A 16,613-nucleotide genomic window follows, 5' to 3' on the forward strand; every position below is an offset into this window, starting at 1 on the left:
AGATTATGGGGGAGAGAGAATAGACAAAAGAATATAAAAATGTGGGTCTTATCTCTTTATGAGAGTGAAATGACATAAGTTGTGTCATTTAAAAGTAAAAACATTTTTTTCCATATTTTTATTTGTTTTATGAGTATAATGTTCGGTGACCAAAATTTTTTTTCCTATACACACAACAACAAAAAAAAGAGAAAAAAATAAAATAATGAAAGAGGAAAAAAAACATGTGGAACGCATCCCTTTGATGTGTGTAGGAAAAAAAATTAGGTCACTCAACATTATACTCATAAAACATTTTTATTTGGAATTATTGTTTTTTATTCCTACACATATAAAAATATGTGAAATCCATGTATGCTCGTGTGAGGAGAAAAGAAAAGAAAAATTATAGACCTCACATACTTTTATATGTGTATAAAAGATAAAATTATGGATTTATTTTTTATGTAGTCAATATAAATAAATCATTTACATTGAGTCTAAAATAATGTTATTTTGGAACGAAAATCAAGGTATTTTTGTAATTATAATTTATTTTAGGGTTGTAATAGTCTTTCTCATTATAATTTTTTAATCTTTCAAAAATAATGTCGTTTTAGGAATAAATATAAATAATTTATTTTCATTTGCTGTAGAAACATTAAAGCCTGAAATTATTTATTATGAAATAAGAAATATTAATCCCTTTTTATTTATTTTTTTATTTTTATTTTTAGTATTAATTATGTTTATACTAACACCATTACATTCATAGTAGTTAAAATTCCTATTTAAATCATGTTTTTACTATTTAAATCAAAACAATTTCATCAAAATTTTAAATGTTTTTATATTTTTATGATTTTTTTTTATGTTAGGATGTTACATTTTAAGATTTTTTATTCTTATTCCGATTTTAAGTAAAATCCGAATTTTAAGTATGTATGATTACATCTTTGTCTTTCTAAACTTGGTGTTTGTAACTTCTAAGTTTTTGTAAAATGAAAATGATATAGTGATTCAATTACGTTTATTGGTTGTATTTGAAACAAAATGATAATTCTTTCCACAATTATGTTTGTTACAATGAATTCTCTTAGGGGCATTTGGTACAGGAGAAATTTTTTTTTAGCCGGAAATCTTAATTTTCAAAAACATGATTTTTACCTTCAGTTTATGATAATATCCGTAAATTTAAAATTTAAAAAAATTTAATTTTCCGGGATTCTTGAAGAATCCCGTGTACCAAACGCCCCCTTATAATATAGTTTTATGGTTACTATCTTTAGGGTAGATTTGTTATGTTAATCCATAATTAAGCGCGATTAATTAATCTGTAAGATTCTTAAATGGATCTTTGAGTTTAACGAAAGATGCTAATTATTAATATTATAAAATTGCTGTTGGGAATCAGATCAATAATAAATAAATAAAAAACAGCTGTTGGAATGATGGTTAACACTTAACACCAAAGTCTAATTATAAAATGATTTTTACTAATTATAATGTGATTATTACTGTGGTCATATATGTACATATGAATATTGTTAAACAAATTTTCTTTATATGATTATTGGAATAAATATTAATAGAAGAATTTAATTACAATTATAATAAGAACTAAAGCTGTTTAATAAAATGTTTTGATTTTGGTGGAGTGATGTGAGAATGAGATGGTAATTGTACTGGATCGCTTCTTCGTCTTGTGTTGTCAACGAAGACGAAGACGAAGCTGAAGCTGAAGCAGAAGCAGCAACTTTAACTGCAACACAACACAACACAACACTCAGGGCTCAGGCTGAGGCGGCGGAGAATGGAAAACGCCGACGTTTTCTTGGGCTTACACGACTTCCTAGAGCGCATGCGGCAACCCTCCGCCGCTGATTTCGTCAAAGCAATCAAAAGGTTTTTCGTTTCATTTTTCAGATTTATCTTCAATTTTATTTGTGGTTTCATAAGCCACTCTGGTGCTATGCTATACCTTGATTATGATTTAGCTTTAGGTTAGGACAAACTTTGGAATTGGAACCCTAATCAAGTGGCATTTGCAGTTTTATTGTTTCGTTTTCAAATAATGCTCCTGATCCTGAGAGGGACAGTGCCGCGGTTCAAGAGTTCCTTGCTAATATGGAAGCGGCTTTCAAGGCTCATCCACTTTGGTCTGGCTGCTCTGAGGAGGAGCTTGAAAGTGCCGGTGAAGTCAGTTTCTGCTTAACTCTATGTTATAACATAACGTGCTCTTTCGACTTGCTGCTCTGTCTTCACATATCATACTATTTGTTTTGTTACCTTTTTATCCATAAATTAAGATATTTGAATTTTTACAATAATTAACTGTGGTTCATATAAAAGGAAAATATAGAAATAATGGGAAAGAAGATTATATGACTAACAAATATTCCATTTTGTTTCACTTGGTGACTTGCACTATATTTACATTGCAGTTTTCGCCGCTTCCCTGGATCTTGGGATGATTGAATTGGGTTATCCATACAATTACTACAACCATTTCTCTTCCCATGTCCAATTTCTGAAGGACATTTCTAGGTTTTTCTTTTTCAATAATGGTGAATAAAATTCTATGAAGCACAAATAAAATTGTAAATAAGAATTAGAATAGAAGACAGAAATTAGTCCACCAGTTGGGATTCCATTCCCGCATATATCTACCTTGGTGAAAAAAGTGCTGTATAACAATGAATGCTGCAATGTCGCATCATGTTAAGGAAGCCTAGCCTGCCAATAGCAGTATAGCACGGATTAATAAATTGCGGTTCTGGGATTGTTGCAGATAGTGAGAGGTCTTATCACCATAAATGATGAGTCTAGCTTTTTTCTTTCATAAAAAATTGAATTTGACATGTTCATGAACACCAGAAAGCTAGTGAAAATGATCTCATCTGAATCCTCATCTTAGAATCTCACCAAGGGACATATTCATGTATTGTTCAAATGATTTGAAAATGTTAACTTTATTATGGGAAGTGTGAATAATTTGAAAATATATCGAAATCTGTGGAAAATGTGTGTCGTAATTTCAAATCTGTGACTACTCACTGGTGTTGGCATTGGCATGCTCTATTATACAGTCTATTAATTTAAATGTAGGATCTACTAACTTGTAGACGCATAGTTGGGATAATCATTTTGCTGATTTGCTCCAATACTATATATTTTCACTTAAAAGATAACACTCACAAAACAATATTTACTACTAGCAATATTATGCTAGCATAAACTAATCGATTTCTCAATCACTGTTAGTTCTCATTTTTCCCCTTAGCCTTCTTAACATTGACTCTTTCGTGCTCCTCAGTATTGTCAGAAATGCTTGTGCTTTTATTCTATTATTTAATCCCTTTTGGGTGAGTATTGGCTTGCAAAATGGTTTGCCCTGGACATCGACCATACAATGAGACTTAATAATTGGGATTGATCGAAGAAGGCATTTTAGGGATGTAAGGTCTAATATGACAGAAAAAATCAAAATGAATAAAATTATTTTTATTTTCGTACACTTCTGAATCTCACATAAAATTTATGTAAAAAAATTTTAACTGTTGAGATATATAAAACCATTAATGTAGCCTCACCCATAAGCTTAAGCTTTTGGGTTGAATTGGTTCTTTACATGGTATCAGAGCCTCGTGCCCGGGTTCGATCCTCGCCGCCCTCTACTTTCTTTCAAGTGGAATTTCTTTGTTCGCACAGATAGGTGGGCCTGTGCATTGTCCACCCTTCAAGCCCAGTGGGCTCTCGTGTGAGGGGGCGTGTTGAGATATATAAAGCCATTAATGTAGCTTCACCCATAAACTTAAGCTTTTGGGTTGAATTGGTTCTTTACATTAACCAACATATAAAAGGCTAGTATCATCCGGTTAAAATATAGGTAAATAAATCTTGGACTGTCCTGGATATCAACCTAACAATGAAACTTAGGTTTGATGATGCATGATGTGTATATTCTAGTTTATACAAGTGTTTTTGGATAATAAGCAAGGAAGTTTAAGGCACGTGTATTATTTCACCTTACTAGTAATTTATTTAGCCACTCTGTCTGTCAACTTAAGTCTTAAACACGCATCCCTGCCATTTATGCGAGAAAAGTAGTTTTAAGAAAGCTCATTCTTTGAATAGGTTTCATAGTTCGTGTGGTTTTTCTGGAATTTAACATGAATTCTCTCAACTAGAGAACTGAATGTTAGCCAATCTATGTACTTTGTTACTCATAGAAAACATTGTTCTATGTTCTTCTCTTGGTAAAATTCTGTTGCTATATAATGCTTTCTATATTGGTTGATCACTTTACCTCTGGTTTTTTATCATATACAGGGGCTTGAGAAGTATGTCATGACGAAGTTGTTTGCTCGTGTATTTGCTTCACTTCCGGATGATGTAAAACTTGATGACCAACTTTCTGAGAAGATGGCTTTGATTCAACAGTTTATTCGGCCAGAAAATTTGGATATCAAGCCAGCATTTCAAAATGAAACATCATGGTTGGTGAGTATATAACTAAACATTTGAGACTATTTTTATTTAGCTCTCTGTATAGAATTATGTCAGCTAAGATCATGTTCCTCATGCTAACAATTTATCATTTGATAAAGGGCAATAAAGCTGATTACATGATTTGAGCCTGTGACCTCCAGGTCATATGGCAGCAAAATCAGCCGTTGAGCCTAGGCTCCCCTTCTATTGTCATACAAGTTTAAGGTAAAGCGGTCTACTATAGATCCACACAATAGGTCTAACCCTTCCCTGGACCCTATGTAGAGCAAGAGCTTTATAGCACCAGAATTCTTGGTTGTCAACCAACAATGCTACAACATCAATCTTAAATGCAGCCTAATTCTTCTCATTTCTCTTGTAGTTTTGTTTTTTAATGCAACTTATAGTTTTTGATGTTCCCCACTATTGAACTTTGTTAGAAATAATATTAATCTATTATTATTAGAATAGTCTAGATTGTGGGCTTGGCCCATTAGGTCTTCCCATTAGGTCTTTTAGTCTCTATAAATAGAGAGCCTTCTTGTACAGTTATACACACTTGAATATACAATAATATTCAGATTCAATTTGGTATCAGAGCTCTCGATCCGAGGGCTCTGCTTCAGCATATATATCTTTTCCTTTCTTATTTACTGCCGTGCATCATACCGGCAAACCCTTTTACCGCCGTGCATCATACCAGCAACCTTTTTCAACCCTCCGAACATTGTTAGACCTTTTTTCGATCTCAGATCGTCATCCTCCTTCATTATTTGACCGGAAAACACTGTTCACATCGCCAGAAACATTGTTCCGTCACTGTTCATCACTGTTCTGGCCACCTTTCTGGCGAGAAACCACGCGATCAGGATCCCCTCACGCCGGCGACCGTTTCTGTCCAAGACCCGTCCCAAACGGCCGCAGCACGCGCCCCCACGCGCCACCACAGCTGTCTGCGCGTGGGCCTCACGCGCCACCTCTCTCCGGCGCGTGTGCACTGTTCCGGCCACCTTTTCCGGCCAAACCAAGGCAGACAGGCTCGCCTCTGCCTCCTCCTTCCAGATCCGACGTTCGGGGGTTTCCAGTGCAAAAGTTGCTACTTTGTTCCTTTTTCGCGTGACTTTTACCGTTTTTTGGTCGTCTGATCACTGTTTCTGATGGAAGGAACCAGTAAACATCCTTCCGGCATCATTTCAAGTGCTATTCCATCTATCACAACTCTGAAATTGACCGGATCTGCCATTTACAAGACCTGGTCTACCTCCGTTAAGATCTGGTTTACCAGTCAAGGCCATGACAAACATCTCACCACTAAGAAGACTGATATTTCCAAAGATCAGACGTCTGAATGGGAGAAAGTTGATGTTCAGCTCCTCAGTATTCTTTGGCAATCCATTGATTCATCTCTTCTCAATATTTTCATTCCCTTTGAGACCTGCTATGATGTGTGGACGGAAGCCAAAAACCTTTACACCAATGATATTCAGCAACTTTATTCCATTGTCTCCCAGATGATGGATTTGCGCAAATCACCCGAAGCTCGTATGGAAGTTTATGTTGGTAAGATTCGTTCTTTGATGCAGGAATTTTTGGCTATGTTACCTCATGCTGCAGATGCTACAGTGTACAGGATGCAAGTGGAGCGTCTCTTTACGACTCTCTCTGGTCTCCCTGACGGATTAGAAAGTGTTCGTGAGAACATTCTAACCAGTACTGAGATTCCCAACATATCCCAGACCTTTCAGCGCCTTCTGAATCTTCAAGATAAGGTGGCCCCCGCACACGTGCCAGCTACTGACTCTATTGCCCTCTTGTCTGATTCTGCTGCTTTAATCTCTCGTGGTAATTGGAACAATGGTGGACGCGGACGTGGTCGTGGCCGCGGACAAGGCGGTCGCGGACCCGTGACATCATATGGCCCAGGCGGGCGCGGACAGACGACGTCATATGGACAGGGTGGCCGAGGACAAAGGCCTCGGTGTAATTATTGCCAAAATCTGGGCCACATTGAAGAACGTTGCTACAGAAAGTACCCTCACTTGAAGCCACCACATATGAACTTTGCTCAAACAGATGTTGTGCCGCCCTCTACCGGATCAGTGACTATTTCCGCTGCAGACTATGAGGCCCTTCTCCAGAAGAGTTCTTCTCAGCCACCTGCTCCAGATACTGGTAATCATGTTGCTTGTTTTTCTCAATCGTCTCTTGGACCCTGGATAATAGACTCAGGTGCTACTGATCATCTTTGTGGTAATAAGGATCTCTTTACTTCCCTTACCTTTTCTAATAATCTTCCCTCTGTTACTCTTGCTGATGGCACCAAGACTCCTGCTCGTGGCATTGGGCAAGCCAAACCAACTCCCTTCTTGACTTTAACCTCTGTTTATTACATCCCTGGCATTCCTTTTAATTTAATTTCTGTTAGTCAATTGATCCATTCTCTTTCTTGCTCTATCACCTTTTCTAAACAGTCTTTTTCTATGCAGGATCCGGGTACGGGGAAGAAGATTTGAGCTGGCAGTGAGTCACGAGGTCTCTACTATCTGCATGCACCCTCTGCTCCAGTTGCATGCTCTCTCACAGAGTCTCCTGAGCTTCTCCATAGCCGTATGGGTCATCCAAGTCTCTCGAAGCTTCACCATATGGTTCCTTTTTTGTCAGGTCTGAAGTCTTTGAATTGTCAGTCTTGTCAGCAGGGAAAGCATACTCGCTCTTCCTTTGCTAGTAGAGTCAATAAGAGAGCTGTTGCTCCCTTTTCTATTGTTCATTCTGATATTTGGGGTCCGAGTCGGACTATGTCAGTTTTGGGTTTTCAGTATTTTGTAACCTTTATTGATGATTTCTCCCGTTGCACTTGGGTTTATTTAATGAAAAATCGTTCTGAGTTATTTTCAATTTATCAAAAGTTTTGTGCAGAAATAAAAACTCAATTTGGTGCCTCTATTCAAATCTTGCGCAGTGATAATGCAAAAGAGTATGTGTCTCTTGAATTTTCTAAATTTCTGGATACACATGGGACGATACACCAGACTACCTGTCCCCACACTCCACAACAAAATGGAGTCGCTGAACGTAAAAATAGACATCTAGTTGAAACTGCACGTACCCTTCTCATTCATATGAATGTCCCACTCCGTTTTTGGGCAGATGCTATTATCACCTCATGTTTCCTATTCAACCGCATGCCCTCTTCTGTGCTAAATAATGATGTTCCCCACAGTATTTTGTTTTCCGGAGCACCTTCTTATCCTCTGCCTTTACATATTTTTGGCTGTACTTGTTTTGTTCATGATCTTACTCCAGGTAAAGACAAGTTGACATCCAAGGCCTTTAAATGTATTTTCCTTGGGTATACACGTTTTCAAAAAGGGTATCGTTGCTATTCTCCTGATCTCAAGCGTTATATCGTTTCTGCTGATGTCACTTTCCTTGATCAGCAGCCTTTTCACTCTACTCCGTCTCCAGTGTCACAGGTTGATCAGGTCCTTCCTGTTCCTTTTCTTGACTTGTCTTTTCCAGCTACAGGTGACCCTATTCCAGAGGAGCAACCCATTACCTCCATACCTGTAGATCGTCCTCTCCTCACATACCAGCGTCGTCAGCCTGCACCTCCTCCGACTTTGCCTCTTGATGACTCATCGCCCTTTCCCGTCGTCTCTTCTCCTCCGGATCCTCCATCAGAGACTCCTCCCATTGCCCTTCGGAAAGGTATTCGATCCACTCGAAATCCTCAGCCCCTTTATTCTTTCTTGAGTTATGACAAACTTTCTTCACAACATTTTACTTTTGTTTCTAGTCTCTCTTCTGTTTCCATCCCTAAAACCACAGGTGAAGCACTATCTCATCCAGGGTGGCGCCAGGCGATGCTTGATGAAATGCAGGCACTTCACTCCAATGGCACTTGGGGTCTTGTTCGTGCTCCTCCCGGGAAGTCTGTTGTTGGTTGTCGATGGGTGTTCACAGTTAAAGTTGGTCCTGATGGCACTGTTGATCGCCTTAAAGCTCGCTTAGTGGTCAAGGGATACACACAGATCTTTGGTCTTGATTATGGGGATACCTTTTCTCCTGTTGCTAAGATGGCTTCTGTTCGCCTGTTTCTTGCCCTTGCCGCCATTCATCACTGGCCCCTTCTCCAACTTGATATTAAGAATGCTTTTCTACATAGTGACTTGCAGGAGGAAGTTTATATGGAGCAACCACCAGGTTTTGTTGCTCAGGGGGAGAGTTCTGGAATGGTATGTAAACTTCGGAAATCTTTATATGGCCTGAAGCAATCTCCTCGGGCCTGGTTTAGCCGCTTTAGTTCAGTTGTTGAATCCTTTGGCTTAATCAGAAGCAAAGCCGATCATTCTGTCTTTTACCGGTATAGCTCTTCTGGCCAGTGCGTTTATCTCCTGGTCTATGTTGATGACATTATCATTACAGGCAGCGATCAGACCGGGATTGATCAATTGAAAGAGCATTTATTCAATCAATTTCAGACCAAAGATCTTGGCAGACTTCGATATTTCTTGAGGATCGAAGTTGCACAGTCTAGGCGGGGCATTTCCATCTATCAGAGGAAGTATGCACTGGATATCCTAGATGAGACTGGCATGTTAGGCTGTAAACCCATTGATACACCTATGGACCCCAATGTTAAGTTATTACCAGGACAGGGGGAGCCACTGCCAGATCCTAGTCGCTACTGCCGACTAGTTGGAAAATTGAATTATCTTACTGTGACAAGGCCAGATATCTCCTTCGCAATGAGTGTTGCAAGTCATTTTCTTGATTCTCCCTGTGACTCCCATTGGGATGCAGTTATTAGAATTCTCCGATATATTAAAAAGGCGCCAGGAAGAGGTTTATTATACACAAATAAAGGGAGTTCAGAGATCTCTAGTTATTCAGATGCTGACTGGGCAGGTTCTCCTTCAGATAGACGATCCACCTCAGGGTATTGTGTTCTCTTCGGAGGAAATTTGATCTCTTGGAAGAGTAAGAAGCAAACTGTGGTCGCCAGATCCAGTGTGGAGGCAGAATATCGGGCAATGGCAAATGCAACATGTGAGCTCATCTGGCTGAGACAATTGCTTAAGGAACTCCATCTTTGTGAACAACGGCCTATGAAGCTCATTTGTGACAATCAAGCCGCTTTGTATATATCCTCTAACCCAGTCTTTCATGAGAGGACCAAGCATATAGAAATTGACTGTCATTTTGTTAGAGAAAAGATCCAGTCAGGGGAGATCGAGACAGCATTTGTCAATGCCAATGATCAACTTGCGGATGTATTCACTAAAGCTCTTAGAGGTCCTCGAATAGATCATATTTGTAACAAGCTGGGAGCTTTTGATATATACGCACCTGCTTGAGGGGGAGTGTTAGAAATAATATTAATCTATTATTATTAGAATAGTCTAGATTGTGGGCTTGGCCCATTAGGTCTTCCCATTAGGTCTTTTAGTCTCTATAAATAGAGAGCCTTCTTGTACAGTTATACACACTTGAATATACAATAATATTCAGATTCAATTAACTTATTGATAAATACATAATTAAATTCCAAGTTTGAACCCCTCAGAACAACTAACTGATTTTTTGACGTGAGACATAAGCACCTTGAATTATGCGGTCTAATTTCATATCATGGGGATCTATATTCTTATAATTTAGTTTTAGCACTGGATAAGTTATGATGTATGCTTTCTCCACAGTTTACTTATTAGTTACTACTTGTTTTTTGGTCATCATTTCCCCATCTTTAGATTGAGTGGTTCTTGGGTATGTGAGTATGTCACACGTTGGATTTCAATTATTTCAGTTACATGGTTATTGGGTTTATTCTGAAGTTTGAAGGATAATATTCTTGATTGGCCAAGCTTTTCCTAAGAATCAATTTTCTTTTTGATGCATCCTTGAGCTCTCAGTAGTCACTATATCAGTTTGTAAATACTTAAATTTTTCAATTGCAGGCAGAAATGCTGGAAGAATTTGTTATGAACCCACAAACAAGAATTGAAGAATAGTATGAGAGATCGGGAATCACTAAGCCCCTTCCCTTAGTACTATAAGTATAACCACCTAACTAATTCTATAACTACTTTGGAACTAATCCTATAACTTCCAAGGTCGTATCAAATGCCACTTCCTTGAAGTTACACTTTGTCCTAAAGGTGGAAATTGGGACCCCCCCCATTTTGGATAATCTTACCCATCCTCCTCCACTTGTTCATCTTATGCTTAAATGGTAACCCACCTGCTTTTTTTCTGTATAATTTGTGCTTGGGGCCAAAAGGTTGGCTGTGTGAACTTTTATCTGAAAGTTGATTTGGCCTGTAGACACTGTTGGTTGAGTCTGATGTTATCTGCACCTGCATCACGTTGGATAGACCTATTGGGTCCGACCCATTCACCCCCATGCGGGTCACGATTCCTCCTCTTGAGTTGTTCCTGAGACTCAACATTGGAAGGTGGATTTGGGAGTCTGACTGTGCTGCTTCTAGGCTGCAAGCACCTCTTCCACTGCTTAGGCCAGATTGATGGCCTTCGTAACATCACTTGGGTTGTGTGTTCCACTGTACACTTCACTTCTTGTCACAGGCCCAGAAAATATCCTAACAATTGCTCCTCCAAAGTTGCTGCAGCCTGCACAACTAACACCTTAAATTCTTGGATGTACTCTTCCATGAAATCGCAGAGTGGTTAGCCTTTTGCAGACATTTCTCCTACTCTTTCCGCCAAATCTTTGAATCAAAGCTGACGCAAAACCTTCCTCTTCTTAAGACAGGTTGAGTGTCTTCTTTTGCCAGAATGGTAACCAATACACAGCAGGTCCGTCCATGCTAATGAAAGCCATTTGCATGTTCTCTGATGTTTTGATCTTCTGTACCTCAGAATCTTTCCGCCCTTGCTATCCATTCCAAAGGATCGCTGCCAGCAAAAGTGGATAACTTGTCCTTTCTTACCCAAGAACAAGATTCTCACTACCGCATCCCAAAGGATCCTTAAACGTTCTCCTCGTTATGCTTGTTTGAAGGAGGTGGAACCCCTTTGTGAACAGGCTGCTCATTGGTGCTACTATCCTCCAAGAAGTTGCTTGATTACATCAATCCCATCCACACTTTGTCGATTTCAGACAACTGAGCTCCATGATCGCTGGCTACTTTCTTTAGAAATTCCATAGAATTCTCCAGTGCTTCGATTCTTGATTTCATGTCTGCCAAATGAGGATCTGGGAGGTCGGACCAAATTGTACTAATGAACCCACAAACAAGATTTGAAGAAGAGTATAAGAGATAGAAAGAAAAAAAATGGATATATTATTGGTGAATGAAATCTGAACAGAGAAAGGAGAGAGTTCTCTTTCCAAGTGTTTCCTCTTCAACAAAGTGCTTCCCAAAGCTAAAAATTCAGAATAAATCTCCCTTTTGCCCCCTCCTACTATTTAAGCTAAGCCTCTTCCCTTTACCACATTAATTCTATAATTACTTTGTAATTAATTCTATAAGTTCCAGTGTCCTATAAGAATCCTTCGTAACTAGTGTTTTTTCTGCAGCTTTAGCTACTAAAGTTATAATTTTGACTTGTTTATGGTTTTCTGTATATACTCCTGCCTTCTTTGAATCTTATATTTTCTGTCTTATTCTTATGGTGGCAGCTTGCACAGAAAGAATTACAGAAGATCAACATGTACAAGGCACCCAGAGACAAACTTGTCTGTATCTTGAATTGTTGCAAGGTTATTGGTAACTTGCTGCTTAATGCTTCTGTTGCTTCCAAAGAGAATCCTCCAGGAGCTGATGAATTCCTTCCTGTGCTAATTTATGTTACCATAAAGGTAATTCCAACGTGTTTTCACAAATAGATACCTGCATAAAAAGTAATTTGGTTTTTGAGAAAGTGTTATGACTCCCTGCACTCTCTAAAAAATTATGGGTGTGACTTGTGCATATGCACAGTTCTATTCTAGTGTTTCCTATGATCTACTATATTACTTTGCCTTGTTTTCTTGCTGTATGAACTTCACTTATACAAATGAAGCTTGTAATTTTGTGGAGTTATGTAAAGTCACTTATTTCACAAGATAATTTTTGATAAGGGTGTTGAAATATATCTTGCATGCACTGGTCCATTCAACATGGAATGGCCATGTTGCCCGTAAATATGCATATCCTTTTTTTGGGAGGTTGGTTGCATTATATTTTTGCTTTAAAGAACTTAGTCCTTTGAATTGCTCATGGTGCCAAGCTATATGACCTTATCTTTTGCAATGTTTTCTATCAAAGTTGTTTGATTTTATTTTTTGCTCAAAACTGGAGAATGATGAAACTAGATAAGTGAGACAGATTTCTGTGAGACACTTAAAATACAATGGTACATTGTCTTAGTGTATCATAAACTCTATTTTAGGTGCTATTTTAATGTGGATACACTTGATTTTACGGTTAAACAAAATTTCTTTCACTAATGATTCTATGCAGGCAAACCCTCCCCAACTGCACTCAAATCTGCTGTACATACAAAGGTTTAGACGCCAATCTCGATTAGTTGCGGAAGCAGCATATTATTTTACAAACATGCTCTCTGCTGAGTCCTTCATCTCTAACATTGATGCAAAAGCCATTTCAATGGATGAAACTGAGTTTGAGAGAAACATGGAATTTGCTCGTGCTCTTCTTTCTGGGCCTTCAGTGGATACGCAAGATCCCAGTTCACCGTATCAAAATTATGGACTTCATCCAAGTGCAGAACCTACTATGCACAAAAATAAAGCTTTGAATGATAATAAGGACCCTTCATTACGAACTCCATCATCTGTTGCAAAATCAGAAAGTAAGAAAGTGACATTTGCAGATGAGTTTTCGATCACAAAAGTTCCATCCCTCTCAGATTTGGAGAACAAAGGGGCAAGTATGCTTTTAAAGGAGGATAAGGTGAATGAAATTTTCAGGGAGTTTCCATATTTGTTTGCTAGTGCTGGTGACCTAACTGTAGGTGATGTTGAAGACCTGCTAAATAATTACAAACAACTTGTTTTCAAGTATGTATGTCTTTCCAAGGGGTTAGGCGTCTCTCCTATATCCCATCCTCCGTCTAATCACCAAAATAATGATCAAGAAGACCATGCTGAAACCACAATAAATTCTTCAGATGGTGGAGATGTAGGTGCCAATGATAAATCAGAAAATTCTACTGATACACCAGAGGATAGTTCAGATAAAGTTTCACTTCTTGAGGAGGAAAAAATTGAATCTGGTCTGCCACAGGATGAGGCAGTTGCACCTGAGGGTGGTGCCCCCTCTTAACAAATTGGAACTACCTACGATTTTCTTTTCTTCTTCTTCTTCTGTTTTTTTTTTTGTTTATCATCCACCCCTCATTTTTTCACTCTTTTTCATGTAAATTTATTTTATATTTCCGTCTTGTGATAGCTGCCCTCTTTCTTAATGCGTGGAATGGCATTACCATGACCACTATGCCCTCTGTAACATTGTTCTTAAAATAGATTTTAGAACTGCAACAAATATAAATTTTGCGTTTGGTTTTGCAATGGATAAAGAATAAGAAGATGCGAATCTAGATTAGTTCGATTAACCCTGTATGCCGTGAATATTGGTAATGTTCATGTATATATCCTTTAACTCGAAGTTTATGTAGTTTGATCTTGATAAGTTATGTCAAAACATTGAGAAAGGTGGTTCTATCCATCTCATAGTGGCAGTAGTGTTTGGTTGATGACTTAATCGATTAAAATTGATCAATTATAGTCGACAATATTGCAATCGTATATTCAGCTCCCAAATACTTCGTGGCGAATATGCAATATGTTGGATCAAGAAAAGTGATTCTAGAGGGGGGACAAGTTAGATCTTAACCATGTGGAAACATTGCATTTGTACGGGAATGCAAATTGTAAGCCACAGTTTACTATCATGAACGAATAAAGATACCCTTTAATTTTGTCTAGGTATTGTGTCCGTGGTTTAGTTTGCACGGATTGGCTTTTTCTAGTAAATTATTTCATTTCATTTGGTGCTAACTACAAATTACAGAAGGAAATTGGGCCATCAGAGCTGGAAAACTATATCACCCTGCTCCTTCACCGACTATATCTAACCCAATCTCCAATCAATATAAATGTCATACACAGAAAAAGGACAAAATAAAATAGTCTGAGTGAGAGGACATAATGCATATCCAATTCTAACTTTCCAAGAGTTGTTTCGTTTCCGTGTTTTAACTCAAGGGAGCTTGATTTGAAATTTGGAATCGATACGTAAAATCTTGCCCACCATATCAAGGAAATAGCTTATGCTTCATTTGACAACGCTGGATAGCACCACTGCCTTGTCTCTTTCTCTTATATTCTTATAATAAGTTTTATTCCCTTAATAATGCAAGATTGCAAGTATTATACAAGGTATGGAGCCTCACCACCCACCACACTCACCGTCCTTTTTTGTAAACCACATACATATTAACTAATAGTTGTGGGCAAATTTCTGTGTGTCTTGAGATGACTACAAGGTCACAAGTTTAATCCTCACCGCTACCACTTTAAAGTGAAATTAAAATAAAAAGCACAAGAAGATAAACCAAATATTGAGCCTGTGCAATATCCACACTTCAAGTCCAAATGGCTCTTGTGTGAGGGAATGTGTTAGAAATTAATATAAATCATTAAAAAGAGCCTGACCCAACCGCTTAAGCTTTTGGTTGAATTGGTTCTTTAGACTAAGATTGGATTTCACTGTTTTAGCATATGGTTCTACGTCAAATAAACTTCTGACCTTTTCTCTCAGGTCTAGAATCAACGTGGGGGCATATTAAACTTGCAGATAAACTTCTTCTCATGCTCACACCCTGCCATAGAGATATCTTCGGCAAACAAGTAATTAATTGGACACTTTGAATAATAATTTATAAAGTACGTGTAGCCTAGAAGATAGGGATCACAGTTCAAAGACATGCATGTCTTCTTCTTTGAAGACAATCTTTAGCTATAGCTATGTTTAGTTGTTTATAGTAGATTCACTTTTACTGGCCAGATACATGCCTATTCTACTTTATAGTTGTACTATACCAATAATTTTAATTATTTTTTCGAGCCGTTTCAATTGGACAATATGTCTTTTTAACTTTTAAAAACTTTTAAATCTTTACTGTTTTCTTTTCGTTTCGTTTTCCTTTTTTTTGGGATAATGTGTTTGGCTTAATTATTTTTTGATAATATTTTGTGAGAGTTTCTGGAAGATAAAAAATAAAAATAAAAATAAAATTTAATCTATTACCACGCATGGGCACAATCTACTAAGCTTCAGGTCTCTGTATTCCTTCAAATTTTCTCAATTTCAAAAGATTGATAACAGAGAAAGTTGATTCAGCAAGCAAATTCTCTTGCTTCTCTTCGAAGTTATTCAACCATGAATAACACTCAAAGTAATAAATTATGAGGGAGGAAGGTGACATGATCACATGACCAAAGAAAGGTGTGTGAAACGTGGCAACTGCCAATAACACCTGAGCATGCCGCCAACTTTCCATAATTCTAAGCTCTTACATTGCATTCTATCCTAAACAAGATACAAGAAGTTATATAATCTTTCTTTCCCTACTTTGTTTATTGTTACGGAAATTTTATTACTTTTTTGTCAGCAAATGAATAATTTCGCTGTTTTCCCTTGGGATTACTGGCAAATATTTTGAGTACAATTTTATAAAGAGGAATATTCTTACTACTAAATTCTTCTGCTACTAACTTACTCCCTATCTAATCATCATTGGATTAACATTTTCTCTTTTTTCAAAAACTTTCTAGCATTCTCTCTTTTTGATTCAATTCAATGGTGATTAGATAGGTAGTAAGTTAGTAGTAGAAGATTTTGGTAGTAAGAATATCCTTTCTTCCAATCTTATAACATTTTTTATTTAGTATTTAAATTGGTTCGTTAAAAACAATTCTAATTTTTTGGGTAACTTGAAAGACTATATGAAGGTCAAAAAAAATTAAAATTTAAGCAGAATTAAAACTATGATGTTCATCAATTTAAGCAGAATTAAAGCAAGTTTTATGGCAAGGAAAATAGAACGTCACCGAAAGACTGAATGTTTTCTTCTTTTTTTTTTTATAATACAACCTACATGACCAATCATAAAAT

General features: G+C 37.5%; 1 protein-coding gene across 1 annotated transcript; it reads left to right on the top strand.

The window, feature by feature from the left end:
• Nucleotides 1–1,628: 1,628 nt before the first annotated feature.
• LOC133295669 (vacuolar protein sorting-associated protein 9A-like) lies at nucleotides 1,629–14,020 on the top strand. The gene is made up of 5 exons (XM_061494512.1): nucleotides 1,629–1,884; nucleotides 2,031–2,178; nucleotides 4,312–4,482; nucleotides 12,113–12,292; nucleotides 12,936–14,020. The coding sequence occupies exons 1-5, from the start codon at nucleotides 1,793–1,795 to the stop codon at nucleotides 13,758–13,760; spliced, it is 1,416 nt and encodes a 471-aa protein (XP_061350496.1). The 5' UTR covers nucleotides 1,629–1,792; the 3' UTR covers nucleotides 13,761–14,020.
• Nucleotides 14,021–16,613: the final 2,593 nt, after the last annotated feature.

The sequence above is a fragment of the Gastrolobium bilobum genome, unplaced genomic scaffold (genome assembly GCF_033153095.1).
Source record: "Gastrolobium bilobum isolate Gb01-03AN ecotype WA unplaced genomic scaffold, APGP_CSIRO_Gbil_v1 utg39525, whole genome shotgun sequence".
Taxonomy (NCBI): Eukaryota; Viridiplantae; Streptophyta; class Magnoliopsida; order Fabales; family Fabaceae; genus Gastrolobium; species Gastrolobium bilobum.